This window comes from Sebastes fasciatus, chromosome 20, assembly GCF_043250625.1.
Source record: "Sebastes fasciatus isolate fSebFas1 chromosome 20, fSebFas1.pri, whole genome shotgun sequence".
NCBI classification, from domain to species: Eukaryota; Metazoa; Chordata; class Actinopteri; order Perciformes; family Sebastidae; genus Sebastes; species Sebastes fasciatus.
In genome coordinates, this window is record NC_133814.1 from 691,388 (window position 1) to 710,409 (window position 19,022).

At 43.8% G+C, this 19,022-nt stretch overlaps 1 protein-coding gene across 10 annotated transcripts in view; it reads left to right on the forward strand.

Annotated features, from left to right (window-relative positions):
- rbfox3a (RNA binding fox-1 homolog 3a) overlaps positions 1-19,022 on the forward strand; it is a 417,847-nt gene that overhangs the window by 342,157 nt on the left and 56,668 nt on the right. For 8 of the 10 annotated variants that reach the window (XM_074620482.1, XM_074620479.1, XM_074620475.1 and 5 more), the window contains 3 exons: positions 6,316-6,369; positions 13,996-14,088; positions 18,521-18,581. In XM_074620482.1, coding sequence (XP_074476583.1) covers positions 6,316-6,369; positions 13,996-14,088; positions 18,521-18,581 — 208 coding nt within the window. The remainder of the gene's footprint in view (positions 1-6,315; positions 6,370-13,995; positions 14,089-18,520; positions 18,582-19,022) is intronic. The other 2 variants (XM_074620481.1, XM_074620477.1) reach the window with 1 other exon arrangement.

Consider the following 19,022-nt stretch of genomic DNA (forward strand, 5'->3'; position numbering starts at 1 on the left):
GTTTCCTTTGACTCTGATCAGGCAACCCTGTCGCCTACAAAATAACGTTCCCATACAACTAAACTGCAACAATTATGTTTTGAGGGAAACAAATAGTACAAGTCGAAGGCAAGAGTAAAGATCTTGTATTAACTGGTTTATTGAACCACACCAAAAACTGTGTCGAGAAAACACAGGGAACACAGCCACTGGAGCCCCCGGCGCTACCACAGGGAAGATGGCAGCGTCCCCGGTGCATGTGGGCAAGAGCCCCCTCTGTAAGATTTGTCTCTATGGAGCACCATTTTCCTCCCCTTGGGAGACATCTGTACCCTGTAGATGACCTCTCCCACCCTTTCCAATAGTCTGCAGGGACCTGTCCACTGGCTGTCAAACTTTGGACGCCGACCCTTTTTCCACAGGGGGCTGTAGACCTAGACCAGCTCTCCACCCTGAAAGTGCCTCCCCTGTGCCCTCACATTACAGTTCCGTTTTTATCTCAAGCTGGCACTCTGGCAAAAACATGGGCTGACTCGAGGTGGTCCTGAAGCCTCCTGGCATACTCAGGACCTGGGGGAGTGACTGGGGAATCAGGTGCCCGACCAAACGCCAAATCTGCTGAGGTGCGGAGCTCCCTTCCCAGCATGAGAGGGGCAGGCGTACAGGATGAGGTCTCCTACTGCGGAGCGACACGCCAGGGTAGATGGTTGTTGGAGAAGTGAAGATGGCCAGCTGCTGGCCCATGGTGTGAAGGAATCTTTCCACAAGGCCGTCACTCTGGGGCCACAAGTGCGTGGTGCGAGTCTTGTGTAAACTTAGTCGTCACACATGGAGGCAAACACCCAGGACTCAAAGTTTCTCCCCTGGTCGCTGTGTATGGTCTCCGGGACTCCAAATTGGCGGAACAACCAGGGCCTCCACAATTGTCTCCATCTCCTGGTCTATGGCGGAGAGGACATAGCAGTTACCCATGCCTGAGTAAAGTAGTGGATCCCACTGCCATCTTTCCATTGGGGCCCCCACTCGAAACTGTTGGAGCGAAGCATGGGAACAACCAGGGGGACCCTTAAGTGCCGTCAAAACGGCAAAATGCCCAGATCCTGTGGCTCCATGCATGGCTCCATGCATTGCTCCAAGCACCACCTCCCGCAGGTCCTTGCGGACCACCACCTGCAGCCTCTCCTCCCCCATTGCTGGCTCCTTCCACGCCCACTGAAGCACGCCCTGACACAGACGCAGAGCCCCAAACCGAGATCACAGCCCCATGGTTGCTTTGGAGGACACTGCCACCTCTTTCCATGGTAGCCACTGCTGTAGGTCCACATCCTGCTCCTAACTCCTCCACCTGTCAAACTGCAGCACAGTTGTCCTCCACACACACACACACACACACACACTCCACACAGCTCTCTCACGGGTCTCTTTTGTTGTTGAACACTCGGCTGAAATACGCTACCACTCGCTCCCCCTCAGGTCCCACCTGGGAAAGCACTCCCAGGCCGCTAGCGCTTGTGTCCAGGGTTAAGGGCAAGGTGGGGTCAGCTAGGGCAAGCACCAGGGCCTCACTTAGGGCATGCCAAAGACTGCTGAATGCCCTCTGAGACTGCTCAGTCCACACAAAGTCTCTGTTCTTCTGTAGCAGCTGAAACAGGGGTGCAGCAGCGCAGGCAAAACTCTGTACAGACCTTCTGTAGTATGAGGCCAGGACTAAGAAGCTCTTCAGCTACTTCTGGTTGGTGGCGGTTGGCCAGTTTGCAACAGCCTGCAGGGTGCCAATGCCCTCATCCCTCCACCCCTTATCTGATGCCCCAAAAAAAGATACCTCACTCTGCATAAAGTGGCACTTCTCTGGCTGCAGCTTCAGGCCAGCTGCTCTGATCCTTTCCAGCATCAACCATAGGGATCCCAGGGCAGCCTTGAAGGAGCTGCCATGCACCAGGATGTCATCCAGGTAAAACAAGCACTGCTGACGGGGGGTACCAGCCAGCACCTTGTCCATCAACCTTGCGAAAGCTGAGGACCTTGAACTGCCACAGCCCCCGCCCAGTGCAAAAGGCTATTTTGGGTCTGGCCTCCAAGGCAAGAGGTACCTGGTAATACCCACTTTGGAGGACCAGGGAGGAGAATAAGGAGGACCTCAAGACCAGGTCCAGCAAATCGTCAATGCGGGGCAGGAGGTATGAATCCTTCTTGGTTACCCCATGTTGGCCTCTCTTCCTCGAAGGAGCTCACTGCTGCAGCCATGACAGCAGGTGGGCCCTCCCTTTGACTGTTTCCAGCAGCCACACCCCAAAAATGTTCCCTCTCCACAGCCATCTCCAAGGCCGCCTGCAAAGACTGTGGATGCTGCAGCTGTACCTGGACATGCAATTCGGTGGGGAGGAGGACTCTACTGGTCCCGTGCCAGCTTGCTCTGTACCTGGGGGGCATGTGTGCATTCGCCCGTAGCGTCTGGCTCTCTATGTCGTTGGCCAATGCCCGCAGTGGCTCCCCAGATTTTCGGCACCAATTACTCAGTCCATTACGCAGGAGCTCAGACTGTTATCACTGTCCAAACCACCTCTGAAGAGTCCCTACCAAAGCTTCATAACTACGTCTGTCCTCCGGGCTAAGCGGCAGAAGACAGGAGAGAGCATCGTCCATGAGATACTATGCAGGCTGTAGTGCTTTAGTCTCTATTGACTACCCCTCTGCAGAGGCTAACAGTTCCATTTGGGCAATCAGTTGAGACTGCTACTGGGACGCAAAACGCCGATGACGATGATGAAAATATGTTTCCCTCGAAATGTAATTGATAATGCAGTTTTGTTGTATGGGAACGTCATTTTTACAAGACCAGGCGGGATCAGAATATGTTCATTTATTCAATTTAAAGGCAGAAATAGATTGTGGTAGTTCTGCAACATAAATGTGTAACATGCTGTATGTATATGCAACATGTGTGTTGGTGCTGGAGGACTTCCTTCATCTTCAGGGCTGGTGCTGTGACCTTGCCTTTGCTCTGCTGCCTGCTCCATGTTTATTTATTTATTGAAATAAACTACTTGATTCAAGGTCTAGTTATGGGGAGCACAAGGCTGAGCATTATCATACTGCCTGGCAAGGTTAGTGCTGCTTCACATAGCCATGAGTTCATTCCAGCTGCTCCAACAGTACAGGTTTCCACTGATCTATTTATTTATACAGAAGCTGGAAATAGTTGCTATTTTACACTGATATTAATTCATTTGGAAATCAAATATACTACAAATGATGTCATCATTTTCTTAGTGTTATTATTGTCTGTCTACAAGTGTCTGTACATCTCTCCTTTTAAAAACAGAAAGGAAAAACTAAATTGTAAATCATTGATTTTCATTCAAAATAAAAAAAAGGCCCAACTTTGTTTCCATTATCAAAAAATATTTAATCTTCTTTTTCTCCTTTTTAAAACAAATAAGTAAAGAAACCTAAGACCTCAGGTAATTAAATTATATTAGCAGTGTGGCTAAAAGACTAGTATCTGAGAGTGACACTGGAAACAGAAGATGAAAGGAAGGAGAAAGGGAGAATGAACAGGAAGAGAAGTAACTTTAACTATAAAAGCCCACAGACATTTGACATGTGTAGATATTATCAGTTTGTCAGGCACCTCGGCATCCGATACCGATGCACAAGGTACCCTTTATACCCTCTCTGTATGAGACGCACTGGACTTTCAACTAACTCCAATGTAAATCCATCCGCAGCAATATTAGACACTATAGCAACTGCTCCGGCCGTCCATTCACTCCGTCCGCGTAGGGAGGAGGTTGGTGAGAATGGATGGGTCAAACAAACACAAATTTTTCACCCAGGAGACTGCTGTTTATGTCCCTCATGAAACCAATATACAGTATGTATAAGTTAACTCACGCAACGCACTTAACTTATGTCACGTAAGTAACATACTTAACTTACGTACATAACTTAAGTTATGCAACAAACGTACTTATTTGAACCATGAAACCATGATCTTTTCCTTAAAGGACCAGTGTGTAGCAATTAGGAGGATTTATTGGCAGAAATGGAATACAATATTAATAAGTATGTTTCTGTATATAATCACCTGAAAATAAGAATCACTGTGTTTTTGTTACCTTAGAATAAGCAGTTTATATCTACATAGGGAGCCGGTCCTCTACATGGAGTCCTCCATGTTGCACCACCATGTTTCTACAGTAGCCCAGAACGGACAACACTCTACACACTGGCTCTGCTCCAAAATATCTACCTACCCTAGAGAGGGCCATTCGCATTTTCGCGTTGCACCGTAGTTCTTCTACACGCTTGGCACACAGGAGAAACTTCAGTTGATCACAATCTGCCACCTCACCGCTAGATACCGCAAGATCCAACACACTGTTCCTTTAAGGCCAGTTTGGGGCTCTCTGTGAGCGTTTGTCACCCTAGTTTATGCGGTGTGTCTGGGCTACTGTAGAAACATTGCAGCATGGAGGACTCCGTGAAGATGACCCGCTCCCAATGTAGATATAAACGACTCATTCTAACGTAACAAAAACACAATGGTTCTTATTCTCAGGGGATTATACGCAAAAGCAGCCATATTTATTAATATTATATTCCGTTTCTGCAAATAGATCCCCTAATTGCTACACACTGGTCCTTTAAAGTACTTGTCAACTGTAGCAGCTTGACTTTTCCCAATTGACGGAGCAACCATGATGGTGTTCAATAGGCTCTGTCTCATGTTGGGCTATTTTAAATGTCGGATTTACAGCCAGTAAAAGTCACGCCTAGCAAAATAGTCTTTTTTGGTCAAACATCTGATATAAAGATGGGTGTTGGATGTTGTTAGAGAGTAACCTTTAAGGTGTCAGAGGTAGAGCATGCTGACCAGTCATGTGTGATAAGAGGCCCATAAATCAGCCTGATATACTGCACAGGTCCAATCCTATTTGCTTGTATTCCCATATCTCTACTGTACATTCAAGCCCATGATAAGGTTAAAAAGGGGACTTGTCCCCACAGTAGCTGCTGGAGCCACACCACCAACATCAATGAGCTGGATGGCATGGCCGCTTGCACCAAGTCTCAATTTACAGTAATAAGCCAATTAGAATGAAACATGGAGCCAATCAAGACCACTAGAAGCTGGATCAGAAAAGAACCTATAGGCACCAAATGCATGGTTAGACGAGAGAGGGAGAGAGAGAGAGAGAGAGAGAGAGGGATTTGGCGGGTAATTACCCGTTAAAGCTTCAGTAGTCAGTATATTTTTGGTATCTTTGGGCAAAAATTCCATAATAACCTTTCAGCATATTGTAATTCAAGTGTTCGGAGTGAAAATTAGACTTCTGCTCCTCCTCATGGCTCTGTTTTCAAGTTTTAGAAAATCTCACCCGTGACAAGAGACTTTGACCAATCACAGGTCATTTCAGAGAGAGAGCGTTCCTATTGGCTGTGCTATGGCTGGTGGGCGATGCTTGGTATTTCCTCAGCTGATCTTAACATGGCTGCCGGGTCACAAACTTTCTCATTTTACAGCTAAACAGTACACTACAAGATGATTCTGAGAACATCTGAGGAGAGAAATAGGCACTAACGTAACGAATATTGATTCATATTTGATCAGCACTGCCTAGTTTGACCGCTTGGTCAGAGTTTGTGAGTGATTGACAGCCGGTTCTCATAGACGGCAGCTGGACGGCAGACTCCAGATCAGCTCTGATTGGTTGTTTTTCTCCGGGCCGGGAAATCTTGCAGATGCTGTTAGGAGCACCGGAGAACACATGTTTTTCTTCAGATTATCTGTCTCATGCATTACTGTCAGGATATAGTGACCGTTTTATAACAATAACTTGTTTTAATCCTATTTGCTCCGTTTCTACCTACTGCAGCTTTAATGAGAGGGCCTTTGCCTCCACTAAACACACTCCAGCTTGGTTCTTTTTTTTTTGAGAGTGGGGAGAGGAAAAGCAAGATGATGGGCATCATTAAGATCAGCGGTGTGCAGTGAGGCGTTGTGCTGCTATAGCGTCCGCATCCACCACCGCAATGTTCATTAACGCTGCATGGCCCTAGTCCCCAATACACACACACACACCACTTCATTACCACGACAGAGCAAACACAGCATTAAACAGCATTAAGAGTAAATGGATATTTTATTAATCTCATTGTCGGGTGAAGAGGAGTTTGTTAATTTGGAGCATTGACTGCTTGACCTTTTTAGTGTTTTTTTATTTTAGCGTATGAGAGAACAGCGCAGGTCACCATGTTCTAATTATTTCCTCCCCCTTCCTTCTTTTCTCTTCATCCTCTGCCCTCCTCCTCCTCCCTCTCTGTCTTCCACAGCAATTTGGCAAGATTTTAGACGTGGAGATTATTTTTAACGAGCGAGGCTCCAAGGTAAGTGCACCGTAACCACACATTCATGCACACTCTCTCACACACATATGATTTTCTAGCCAACTGTGTTTGTCCTCCTGCCCTCCTCTTCTCTTTCAGTCCTCCACTCCTCTCACTGTCTTCACAGCTCTCTTTCCTTCTATCTAATAGGAATTACCAACCCGAATCAGTGACACTTGCCTGCAGGCAGCTTTTATCCCTTACAGGCCTGCCATGCATTGTGACATACAATGAATCTACACTTATCTTAACGCTGGCAGTAGGATTCACACAGTTTGCAAACACATGGCTGTCTTGCCTGTTGAGCTGAATAAATTGTATGTGAATATTCTCTACCCACCTCCACCCAGGATAGTTTTAAATCTCATTACGCACTGATACGGTGAAACTGATTTCAAATCAAAACATTACTGTGTCATTTCCATATTAATAAATATATATTTTGCTCATTTATATCACCAGATTCAGTACTATATTACAGTTACAATCTTTTACATTTCCTCCTCTTGAGCCAATTGCACCAGTTGTTTGTAAGTTCAAGCTTAACCTAGTTGTAATGGATGTGTTTATTTAAGTTTAAGTGGAGATTTAAATTTAAATTTAAATTTAAATTAAAAGGGGTTGCACCACACAAACTTCGACTTCTTACAGAGGTTAGTTGTTGCTCAATAGCTTCACCTACTAACTGTAGAGCTGAAGAGGCTCATTTGCTCATTTGTTGGTTGATTTATTGACTGATTTCATTCATACAGTGGAAACTCACTGAGAGCAAGCTAACTATGCAGAAGTGCCCTGTTTAGAGGGTTAGACAAATAATAACTGTGACAAGTCGTGAAATGTAGTTACATGATAAAACACAATCAAGAGTTAAAGGTCCCATATTGTAAAAAAGTGAGATTTTCATGTTTTTTTATTATGAAGCAGGCTTAAGTCCAATATAAATACTGTGAAAGTATTGAAACACTAAATCCACAGGGAAATACACACAGACTGTATACAGAAACTCTGCATTTGAAACAAGTTGTCAGGATTTCTGTCCGTTTATGATGTCACAAATATACAATATTTAGACCCTTAATGCAGTTTTAAATGTAAACATTCTAAATGTGTCCCAGTTTATTCCGGGTTGCAGTGTATGTGAATGTCATCAGCTGACAGGAAGTACAGATGGACAAAAGTTGTTGCCTAGCAACCCAATTCTGTTGCAATGTTAAAATGCACTAAAACGGAGCGTTTCAGACAGAGGGTAAATACAGGTATATTCAGGCTGACAGTATGAGGAAAATAAGTTTTTTTTTAACATTACAGCATGTAAACATGTTCTAGTAGAAACACAAAATACAAGTATGAACCTGAAAATGAGCATGATATGGGACCTTCAAACATAAGCAAACAAATATAAATATCTGAACTTACATCAGATACAAAAATTGTTTAATAACATTGTAAAATCGAAGAATTTGAAATTATATTTCACCAAAAAAAAACACTTTCTGTCGTATTGTCCTAAATTCTGGATTCCATTTATGTATTTAATCGTTCATTTATTGCACAGATTTTTTGGTAACACTTCATTTGGCAGGTATGTAAAGTTCATGGTAAGTAGGTAGTAATTAACAAGTATCGTATTTTAAATTTCTTTCTTTTTTCTCTTAAATGCTGACATGTGTCATGTTTGTTTGTAATTGTTCATTAGAGTGAAAATCCATTTAATGAACCAGCTTAAGTTGGTTGACTGTTTCACTTCCACTTTAAGTCTTTACTTATTGGTGCATCCTAATTTGATAAATCACTTTTCCTTTCATCACCCATCTATACTGTATATCTTGATATTTTAAAAATGTTTTATACAGTATGTTTATGCCAGCAGGAAGTAACAAGAAACTAATGTAATTGTTATGCAGTGATTACTGGTTATTTAACGGCATAATCTATTAACAAATGTGTATTAGAGGTTATTAGTCCATAGGATACCCAGCTTGTGATTGTGATTTAGCATGATCATTAAAAGGTAACACGGGGAAGGACATCAGCTCCCTCCTCTTTTAGGAAGCCAACTAATGTTTCCTTCTGAAAACACTTTGACATTTAATAGGTCTAATTGAGGTTTTAATCTGAATTGTGACTTCCTAGTTAAACAAAGGTTATGAGGTCTTGTTTACATTCAGTTATGTCCCGTTCCCTAGGACACTAATTATTTACACATGAAAAAGAAAAGACAGCAGACACTCTGCATCAGAGCAAAGAGCTGTGAACATCTAAAAGTCGTAACAAAATATCAGAAGGGATTAATTTTTCTCCCACCTCACTCTTTTAAATATATGTTTTATCTGCTCTCCCTCTCAAGGGCAGGCCTATGTGTTATTTATGCCCAGAGGAAGGCAGTGAATCCTGCATATGCATAAGAGAACACGTCGCTGGGTGCTGTTCGCACATATTATCTGGAGAAGCAATTACAGGGCAACGACTGGCCCGGGATACATAAGGAAAAAAAGGACTGGCTGCTTGTCCAACAGGTGTGTCTGCCAGGCATATTAAATGGAGTTCATTCTCTGCCTCCACGCCATAACTCAACAATGACAAAGCAGGCCAGGAGTAGTGAGAGCAGGCAGGGACCACACTTGTTGGCAGCACTGTTTTTATAATTCAAAGGGGAATAAGGGCAAGATTACGTGAGAACATTTAGACCAAGTTATAATGAAATGGATAAAGCATTACACCAGAACACTGGTAACTGGTTCTGCAAGGTGTTCCAGTGGTCCTCAGGGGTTTTGAAACATCTCGTAATAATTTAAATCACCAGAATTAATTTCCGTTTGACAGTTCTCAACTTCACCCAGCTATGAGTCCATACATTGTCCCCTGTACAGTGTCTACCATCCAACACATTCTCACTCCCAACTCGTCAAATACACTCTAGGTACCCCTCTGGTGCCAGTTTTGGACGAGTCAGGGAAGGCATGACAGTCTTTGCGCCACCTTGTGGCGTAGCTAGTAAATGGACCTCATATGTACAGATTGTTTCTACAGATCTGCTGCGGATTGTCTTCTGTGAATGACAACTAATGAAGTCCAATAAAAAATTCCATACAATTTGTACTTTGGTTGTAGTGCAAGACAAGAGCAAAATAAAACATGCACTGTAGTACATGAAATAAGATTTGCGTATCTTAGCAACACAGAACATATCTCTTTCCATTATTCTCTTCGTCATTATTTGCATGCATGCAATCCTTCAATACACCTCTTAAATTGATTCATTTGTGATTGATAGATATGTGATGCAACTACCAAGCCTCTATATAAAATAACTACTGTAATCTATGTTTAACCTGAACCATGATCATTCCCTCCTAACCAAGTAGCTTTTGCTCCTGAACTAAACTTTAAGGTATTTTACAACAATTTTTTTTAGCCTCTCTGATTATCTAACTGCTTGTGTTTCTTGACCCCTCCTGACCTATTTTTATTGATGTTGCTATGTTCTGACATCTCAGCAATTTACCTGGTGAGTACATTGTTAAAGTAACTGATATAATCAATGGCTGGAGCAACAAAAAATAAAACCCAACTCGTTATAAACAGTAGTTTTCTTTTAAACACTGTGATGGTAAATCAGGAAAGAGCCATGTGAATTTTTAAGAAGGCAAAGAAAACATGATCAAAATGTTGATTAGTTTAAATGACTTATTGCAGAATTATTATAACTCATATAGGAGCTCGGTCTCACCAAATGGCATATGAATGACATGGCAATATGTAAGTCAAGGCCGTCATCCCAACATGTCACATACTGCCTGTTCTGTTCACACCTGGTATTAAGATGCGTCCTCAGTGATCCGATCACAAGTGGACAGCTTTAAGTACGTCTGTTCACACCTGGCATTAGAATGCGTCTCTACATGCGTCTTCAGTGGCCACTTGTGATCCGATCTCACTTCCCCGCCCCATATGAAAATAAACACGTAGTAAACACACGGCTAATACAGCAGCCGTTATATATATATTATGTATTCGTTAATTGCTGTACATTGTATTAATATCAAAATAAAAGGTTATTGTACCGGCCGTCCCCGGGGGCGGTGCCGGCAGCGCTGTTTTTACCAGACAACAGCAGTGCACAGAGCTCCAGAGTGCGAGGAGGACAGAGAACAGGTGGGCGGGCGGGTGTCAGCTCCGCGCAAAGCAGTGGAACAAAAACACCAATACATCTCCGACAGTATGATAATAATGCACTTTGCGTGCCTAGTCTACATACAGTAGAGCACAGAGGCCGTTCCCTGGCTGACAAGCACCCGTGTCTGCCTGTTTATTCACCTGAGGGGCGCGGTGATTCAGCGGATCCCAGCTGGACATCAGTAGAGTAGGTGGTTCTTAATGTGGCCCAGGACGCATTCACTACACACATTCACTACACACTGCTAAAAGAATGTGACCATATGTGGCCCAGACCACCTCTGAATGTGGTCTGAAAGATCCGATCTTAATGCGTCCTCAATGTGTCTTGAGTGTGTTCACATCTGTAATTAGAGCTGTCCACTTGTGATCCGATCACTGAGGACGCATGTTAATACCAGGTGTGTCATTCCCCTTAGTGTCAATTTATTTTTGGCATCAAAACCGTCACTTTAGGATTATGCAACAAAACCACTATAGTTAGGTTTAGGAAAGAAATACATGGTTAGGCTTAAAACTTCTACGACAGCCGACAGCCGTGACAAAGCCTCGGTATGTAACGCACTGGGAATGAGAACGGGCTGGTTGTTTGGTGTGTCATTTCATGCTATGTAGTCTGTACTGACTGCAATGTAAACGCATCCGCATGAATATACTATACTAGCTTGCACTACACCAGCACAAGCTAGCTCGTGGTGTAGAATAAAAAGTGAGAAAGACTGCTTACGATGGGTGGGAGGGGAGGTGAATGGGTCCAACAAACACAGGATTTTTTAACCAGGAGACAGGTGTTCGAGTCCACTGTTCATGTCCCAAAGTGTTGTTGAATCATTTTGAAGCTACGTTAGTGAACGTTAGTAAGGTTTGTGATGTGTTTTCCGTTCTTATGTTAGATTGTTTTTATAAGTATTTTACTGAGCATACGTTTTTATTTTAAGCCCAACCATGATGTTTTAAGTGGTTTTGTTGCCTAAACATAACCATGACCGGTTCACGGTAACAACATTGTGTGAAAAAACACGCAAAAAAACTAAAATGAGTTCTACTGACACGCAGAATGTACTTAAAAGCCAAAGTTAACTTTAAAGCCAAAATGGACAAGAAGTCAAAAGTGCTCAGAATCACCAAAATTTGAACAGCTACTGTCTCATGACAAAATGAGCAAACTCCATATGCTGGTGAAGACAGTTGAAAGCTTAAGCTAGTAAGTGTTTTGACCTTGAGCTAAGATTGTCAATATATAATAAAGCAATATAAGTTAAAGTTACAAGTTAAATCACGTTCCATATATAGTGCTGCAGGAATGAGTCCAAAACGTCCAAAAAGTTAAATTTTTTGCACTTCCAGATCCCTCGTCTCGAAGTAAATGAGTTTTTTCAATGCATTTTTGGTTAGAAGCCTTAATAAGGTCTGTGGTTAACACAAGCATAAAGGGATAGTTCGGATGTCGGGGTACTATTACCTACAGGCACACCCCCAGTTTGAGGAAACAGAGAGGAGCACCAACACCGGAACAAAGCAATACAGTGATGTGGACGGGGACGGCAGAAAAACACATTTTAGCTACCTCAAAGAAAGGCTCACCTAAAACAAAATTCAATATGTTTTTGAGTGTAGGTTATATTTAGAATGTTTTCACCTCTTTATCTTGCCGTCAGACAGCCCTTTCTTTCGCCTTTCCGATGAAAAACTGAACTAAAAGTGAAACGTATCTATGTTCTCTCCAAAGTCAGCAGGCTCAGATGACAAAAACAGAAGAGATACGTTTCACTTTCAGTTCAGTTCCCTGTTGGAAAATATTCTAAATATAGAGTACACTTAAACGGATTTAGATTTTTTTAGGTGAGCCTTTCTCTTAGGTGGCTAAAATACATAGTACTGCTGCCCCCCTCCCCAGCACTGTGTTGCTTTGCTCCGGTGTCAGTGCTCCTGTCTACTTCTCTAAGCTGGGCGCACACCAACCATCATCTACTGTAAGTAATACACCTACGATGGATAAGAACCTCATACAACCCCACTATACATACACCCGAACTATTCCTTTAAAATATTTTAATGTTTTGTTCTAAGACGTAAAACACATCAATAAATATCCCACTCGTGAATTTTGAAGCTTTTACGTGTCTTAAAGGCGGTTGCTAACAAGTGGCTAAATGAGACTACTAAACGGCATCACGCTGAACACTAGTCTGCCTTTAGCTTACTGGTGGTGACGTAAAGTCAAGCGACCGTGGTGTAGTTCCTTTACAGCCTAACGTTAGCCTGTTACTTCTGCTGATTGCATTCACACTTCAAAAATCATAAAGTGGTGTTCATTAGTGGAGATTATCTTGCTGAACAAAACGTGTATGTATCATAAACTTGTGTTTGCCACAGAGTTTACTTTCTGCAAAAATCCAAAACCCAATGGAACAATCCCATTGGCTTTTTGTCAAGGGAACCATGGCGATGCTAACTTCCTGGTCGGCCTACAAAATTAAGTCATCCCTGCAGCACTCTATGCTGTACAAATAATGTAGATGTCAATAGGCTACACAAGTAACACAACTGTATTCCTGCTTTATGGGTCCAAAGGACTAACTGTGATTAAACAGGTGCCCATGGCTCTAATATGTCTCTTTGCAAATTCCTGATAAAGTTCAACAACAGTGATCAGGTAGAATGGAACATTTAACATAAAGCCCTTCACACAGACAGAGATGATTCTTCAGCTCTCACTCTCTGCCTGCTTTAAGCTCATTGACATGGATAGATGAGGCTTAGCAGTTTAGGGTTTGGAGGCATGTTTTACCGCATATGGAATGTTTGAGTGAGCTGCATCTCCAGGCCCATGTCTGAGACACAGACAGGGAGGGCCTCATGAGCGAGCTGCATCCTGGGGCTCAGAGTCACGGCTGACTGATGCCGTGGAGATTGTAATTGTATGGCACTTATCTGCTCTCCCACAGGGCCTCCTCTGCACACCAGCAGAGCAACCACATCCTACAGCAAACACACACACACACACACACACACACACACACACACACACACACACACACAGATATATGCACATCCCAAACTCCATTGTGTGTGTGAAGGCTTTCATTCCATCTGCTAATTCATGAGTGGTCCAGTTGTTTGTCTGGGATGGAGCAGAGAATAGAAACACACACACACACAATGATGATGAGGTGGTAATTTAATCGGAGCTCTTGTCTGTGGTTTGATGTCCTGTGTTCCCAGCTTTCCTTACTGTAACTCCAGCTCTGTTTCTCATGTTTGTCTAACCAGCCCGACGTCTCTGTGGCCTCTGCTTCTAGATCTAGACCTCCTCCTGACCTGCAGCTCTCTCATCTGTGCTTTGTGTCTTTTTCCTCTCTCTTCTTTTCCCCATTTGTTTCATCAATTTATTTCTGGACATCCTTCCTTTGTTGCTTGATTTTCCACCCCACCTCCTGGCCACCGCAGGGCTTTGGGTTTGTAACATTTGAAACAAGTGCAGATGCTGACCGTGCACGGGAGAAACTAAATGGTACAATCGTAGAGGGACGCAAAATAGAGGTGCCTTCCTTTTCCTGTCTCTCCTTACCTCTTGCCCCCCTCTTCTTTTTTTTACTCATCCCCCGACTCTCTCTTCCTTTTCTCTGCCTGCCTGGCATTTTCTGCAATACTCCCTCCCTTCCTTCTCTTCCTCCATCCATTTCCTCTCTCCTGCCTGCTGCACCTTGAACGCTGCATGCTGAGCCCTGATCCGTAAGTGTGTGTGACAAAGAGAACACAGACCTATTCAGTGGTGTGTGTGAGTGTGTTGCAGTGTTTTTTGACACAAACGGTGAATTCTACTTTGCTCATGATGGATTCTGTCATGTGTTTGTGGCATGTGCATCAGGTCACAGTGGTTTTGATTTGAGTTAGATCAGTGATGTGACAGTTTACCTTACACTTTGTTAAAACGTGTTGTCCTCAAACCATAGCAGCTCCTGTTGTATTTTGATGTCACCATCTTGCACGGGGAGTGAAATTTCCCCCATCTTTCCATCTGTCTGTTCACCTTTTTTTTCCTGTTTCCATTTTTCCATTTTAACTCAGTGTTCATTTAATAGAGGAATCTTAAGGCTGTTGCAGATACTAATGTGTCAACAGACACTACAGACGCTAGCTACAGTAGCTTGGAAAATAGCGATAGGGGGCACTGAATTTGATGAATTGTCCCAGCGGCGGGGAAGAGACAGAGTGAGCGCCAGCTCTGGAGGCAGACCTGTGAGGTAGTCTCCCAGCACCAGGGAGGAGGGACCGTTAGACACACCTGGCCACCAACCCACTGTGGAACCGGCCACCGGACTGTGGAAGATGACCCTAGAGGCCAATTCAAAGCCGATTGCCCAAGTTAACATCAAGTGTGGCATATACCAAGGAGATACTCTGTCCCCACTGCTGTTCTGCATAGGCCTCAACCCCCTCAGTCAGATCATCACAAAAGTGGCAATGGATACCGATTCCGAAGAGGGGTAACAATCAGCCACCTGCTCTACATGGATGACATCAAGCTGTACGCCAGGAATGAGTGAGAAATCGACTCACTGATCCACACCACCAGGATCTACAGCAACGACATAGGGACGTAATTTGGATAGGACAAATGTGGTCGGATGGTATCAAAGAGAGGCAAGCTGAACAGAACTGAACGGGTTGAACTACCAGAGGGCAACATAGGAGGTATCCAGGACAGCTACAAGTACTTTGGGATTCCACAGGCTAATGGAAACCATGAGGAGGCCGCAAAGAAGTCAACCACAGCCAAATACCTCCAGAGAGTAAGGCAAGTCCTGAGAAGTCAGCTGAATGGTAAAAACAAGGTCCGAGCCATCAACATGTACGCACTGCCAGTCATCAGATACCCAGCTGGGATCATAAGCTGGCCAAAGGAGGAGATAGAAGCCACAGATATCAAGACAAGAAAGCTCCTTACCATGAATGGAGGGTTTCAACCCAAGTCCAGCACCCTAAGGCTATACACTAAGCAGAAAGAGGGAGGCCGAGGACTAGCAAGCGTCAGAGCCACTGTCCATGAAACGTCGAAAATCCAGGAGTACATCAAGAAGATGGCCCCAAATGATGAGCTGCTAAGTGAATACCTCAGACAGCAGAAACCCGATGATAGTAAAGAGGAAGAGGAGCAGACAACATGGAAGGACAAGCCCCTGCATGGCATGTACCACCGTCAGATAGAGGAATTGGCTGATATCAAGAAGACCTACCAATGGCTGGAAAACGATGGACTGGCAGACAGCACAGAAGCTCTAATCATGGCAGCACAAGAACAGGCCCAAAGCACAAGGGCCATAGAGGCTAAGAAACTACCATAGTAGATCAGACCAGGGTCTACCATAGTAGATCAGACCAGGAACTACCATAGTAGATCAGACCAGGATCTACCATAGTAGATTAGACCAGGATCTACCGTAGTAGATCAGACCCAAGGTACAGGCTGTGCAAAGATGCCCCTGAGATGGTCAAGCACATGGTAGCAGGGTGTAAGATGCAAGCTGGATCAGCGTACATGGAGAGGCACAACCAAGTGGCTGGGATAGTGTACAGGAATATCTGTACCCAGTATGAACTAGAAGTACCCAAATCCCAATGGGACATACTACCAAAGGTGGTTGAGAACAACAGGGCTAAGGTCCTGTGGGACTTTAGATTCCACACTGACAAGCAGCTGCTGGCTAACTAATTGGACATAGTGGTGGTTGACAAGCAGCAGAAGAGGGCAGCGGTGATAGATGTGGCGATACTAGCTGACAGCAACATCAGGAAGAAGGAACATGAAAAGGTTGAGAAGTATCAAGGGTTGAAAGAACAGCTGGACCAGATGTGGAAGGTCAAAGCCGACGTGGTCCTCGTGGTAGTAGGAGCACTCTGGGCTGTGACCCCCAAACTGGGAGAGTTGCCCCAGCAGATTCCAGGACCGACAACTGAAGCCTCAGTCCAGAAGAGGGCAATCCTAGGAACAGCTAAGATACTGTGCAGAACCCTCAAACTGTACATGCTGTACATGAAAACATATTGCAATGCAAAATGTAGAAGTCCTCACTGTACTTTGCGGCTTCGCACATCAACCTTTAAGACAAAGACACTTTTCAGTCAAATGTAGCCCCATTTTCACCTCAAGCCCAGACATCTTTTCACCTGCAAATTGCTCAGATATGGCTCACTGGGAAAGTCCTGTGCAGTACAGTACAATGCTGAACAATGAGGGAATTCCAGCAGTTTGCAGCAAAGTCCAATGTGTTTCAATCAGAGCAGACAGGATGGATGTAGGTTGTACTACTGCCATTGTTCTGGATAGAAATAACAGTGTGAAACAAGAACATCTCCAAAACTGGAGTCCAAGCATTACTTTTTAAGATCTTAAAGGGATAGTTTGGGTGTTTTGAAGTGGGGTCGTATGAGGTACTTATCCAAAGTCAGTGTATAACACTTGGCACACCCCCGGTTTGGAGAAACAGACAGGAGTACCAGCACGGGAGCAAAGCAATACAGTGATGTGGATGGGGACAGCAGCAAAACGGATTTTATACACCTGTATAGATAGCTATTTTTAGAATATGTTCGCCGGTTTACCTTGCCATTAGACAGCTATGAGACAGCCATTTCCGACGGGGAACGGAAGCCATTGTATCCATCTATGCTCTCGCTCAACCCGGTCTCACAGGAAGGCGTATAAATACCACGACATAACACGGACATTCTACGTGTCATGAGTATGCACTTTAGCATTTTCAGGTGTCATTTGTACGCTGCTTTTTGCGCGTCATTTGTATGCCACGCAAACGTCCGCAGTTATGTTCAGGCAAGAAAACCACTAACTTAGGTTCAGGCAAGAAAACCCCTCAGTTAGGGTGAGGAAAATTGTCATGGTTGGGCTTAAAATAAATAAGTAAACTAAGTAAAACACGTGCGGAAACAACTACGGAAAACAAGTCACAAACATCAACAAAAAACATGTGACAAATATCACTTACGTCACTTACAAAACAAAACACCAGTCAACAACGGTCTCCTACACTGGTCTCCTGGTTAAAAGTGTGGTGTTTGTTGGACCCACCCACCTACCCACCCTCCCACCATCAGTGGTCTTTCTCACTTTACTTTTGATACTATGTTACTAACTCTTACCGTAGCAAAATACGTGGATGTTTTTACATTGCAGTCAGTACAGGATACATGGTGTACAAAAGACACTCCTTGCACATTATGGTGGCATTTATACACCTTTTCATGCTTCGTCATGAAGCATGAAAAGGTGGCTTGCCCCTGCCTCAAGCCACCAGACTTGAGGCAGGGGCAGACCTGCAACTCCCGTGTTCTGTGAGGTAAAATTACTGTTTTTTTCAATGGAGTCTGGTGCATTGGCGAGAGTATAGATAATGGTTTCACTTCGCCGTCAGAGACATAGACTGTAAAGCTGTCTCAGCTCAGCGAAAATATTCTAAATATAACGTAGACTTGGCTAAAATAGGTTTTGCTGACGTCCCCGTCCACAGCGGTAAATTGCTTGTACATTGCTCCCGTGCGGCAACTGGGCAAACTGGGGGTGTGCCAAACGTTGTACACTATGGATAAGTACCTCATACAACCCCACTGCAAAATATCCAAACTATCCCTTTAATTGAAATCATTGAAATGTTGTGTAACTTTTCAGGGTCTGTGTGCATTCATTCTTGTTTTTAAATGTTGTATGTTGTTTGAATTTTCTCTCACTTATTTTCTCTGATGATGTTGAATGTGTTTCAACATCAGACCTTTGACTCATCGCATGGAGCCTCACTTACTGAAATGATAAAATACCAGCACGGCATGGAGAGTGGTTGTGATGTGGATTATCTACAATATGCATATGTTATATTATATACAATATGTTTTCTTGTTTGTTTATGTATGTATTTTTGTGTATCTACTCACACACTAACCTCTGTCTGTCTGCTGACAGGTCAACAATGCCACAGCCAGAGTAATGACCAACAAAAAGCTGGCAAACCCTTATACAAACGGTAAGACTTCCATCTTTTCCCAGATCGCTTGTACTTCTAATATATGCTTTCCTTTCATTTCTCCCACTCTCATGTGTTCTCCTACTCTGAGGCTATGTTGACATTACAAGCAAATGAGGCCCAAATCCAATTTTGTGACGATTATGTGCCACAGATCTGATAGTTTCAGAGTAGTGTGGAGACAGAAATCACATCTGGGCCTCTTACAGATGTGGTCCCCTCTGATACATATCTGATCACTGGCCATGCGACCGCTGTGAGAACACTCATATCGGAATTCATGTGTGTTTTTCCACGTTATACTTCACTGCGTAGGCACAGATCACTCACCTTACAGTGTGTGGGAGCGGTCCGTTGAAACTACAGAAGAAGAACCTCTCGCTCCATCAATCAAAAACTGATTATGTTTGTTTGACTTTTTCTATATTACCGAGTTCTTCT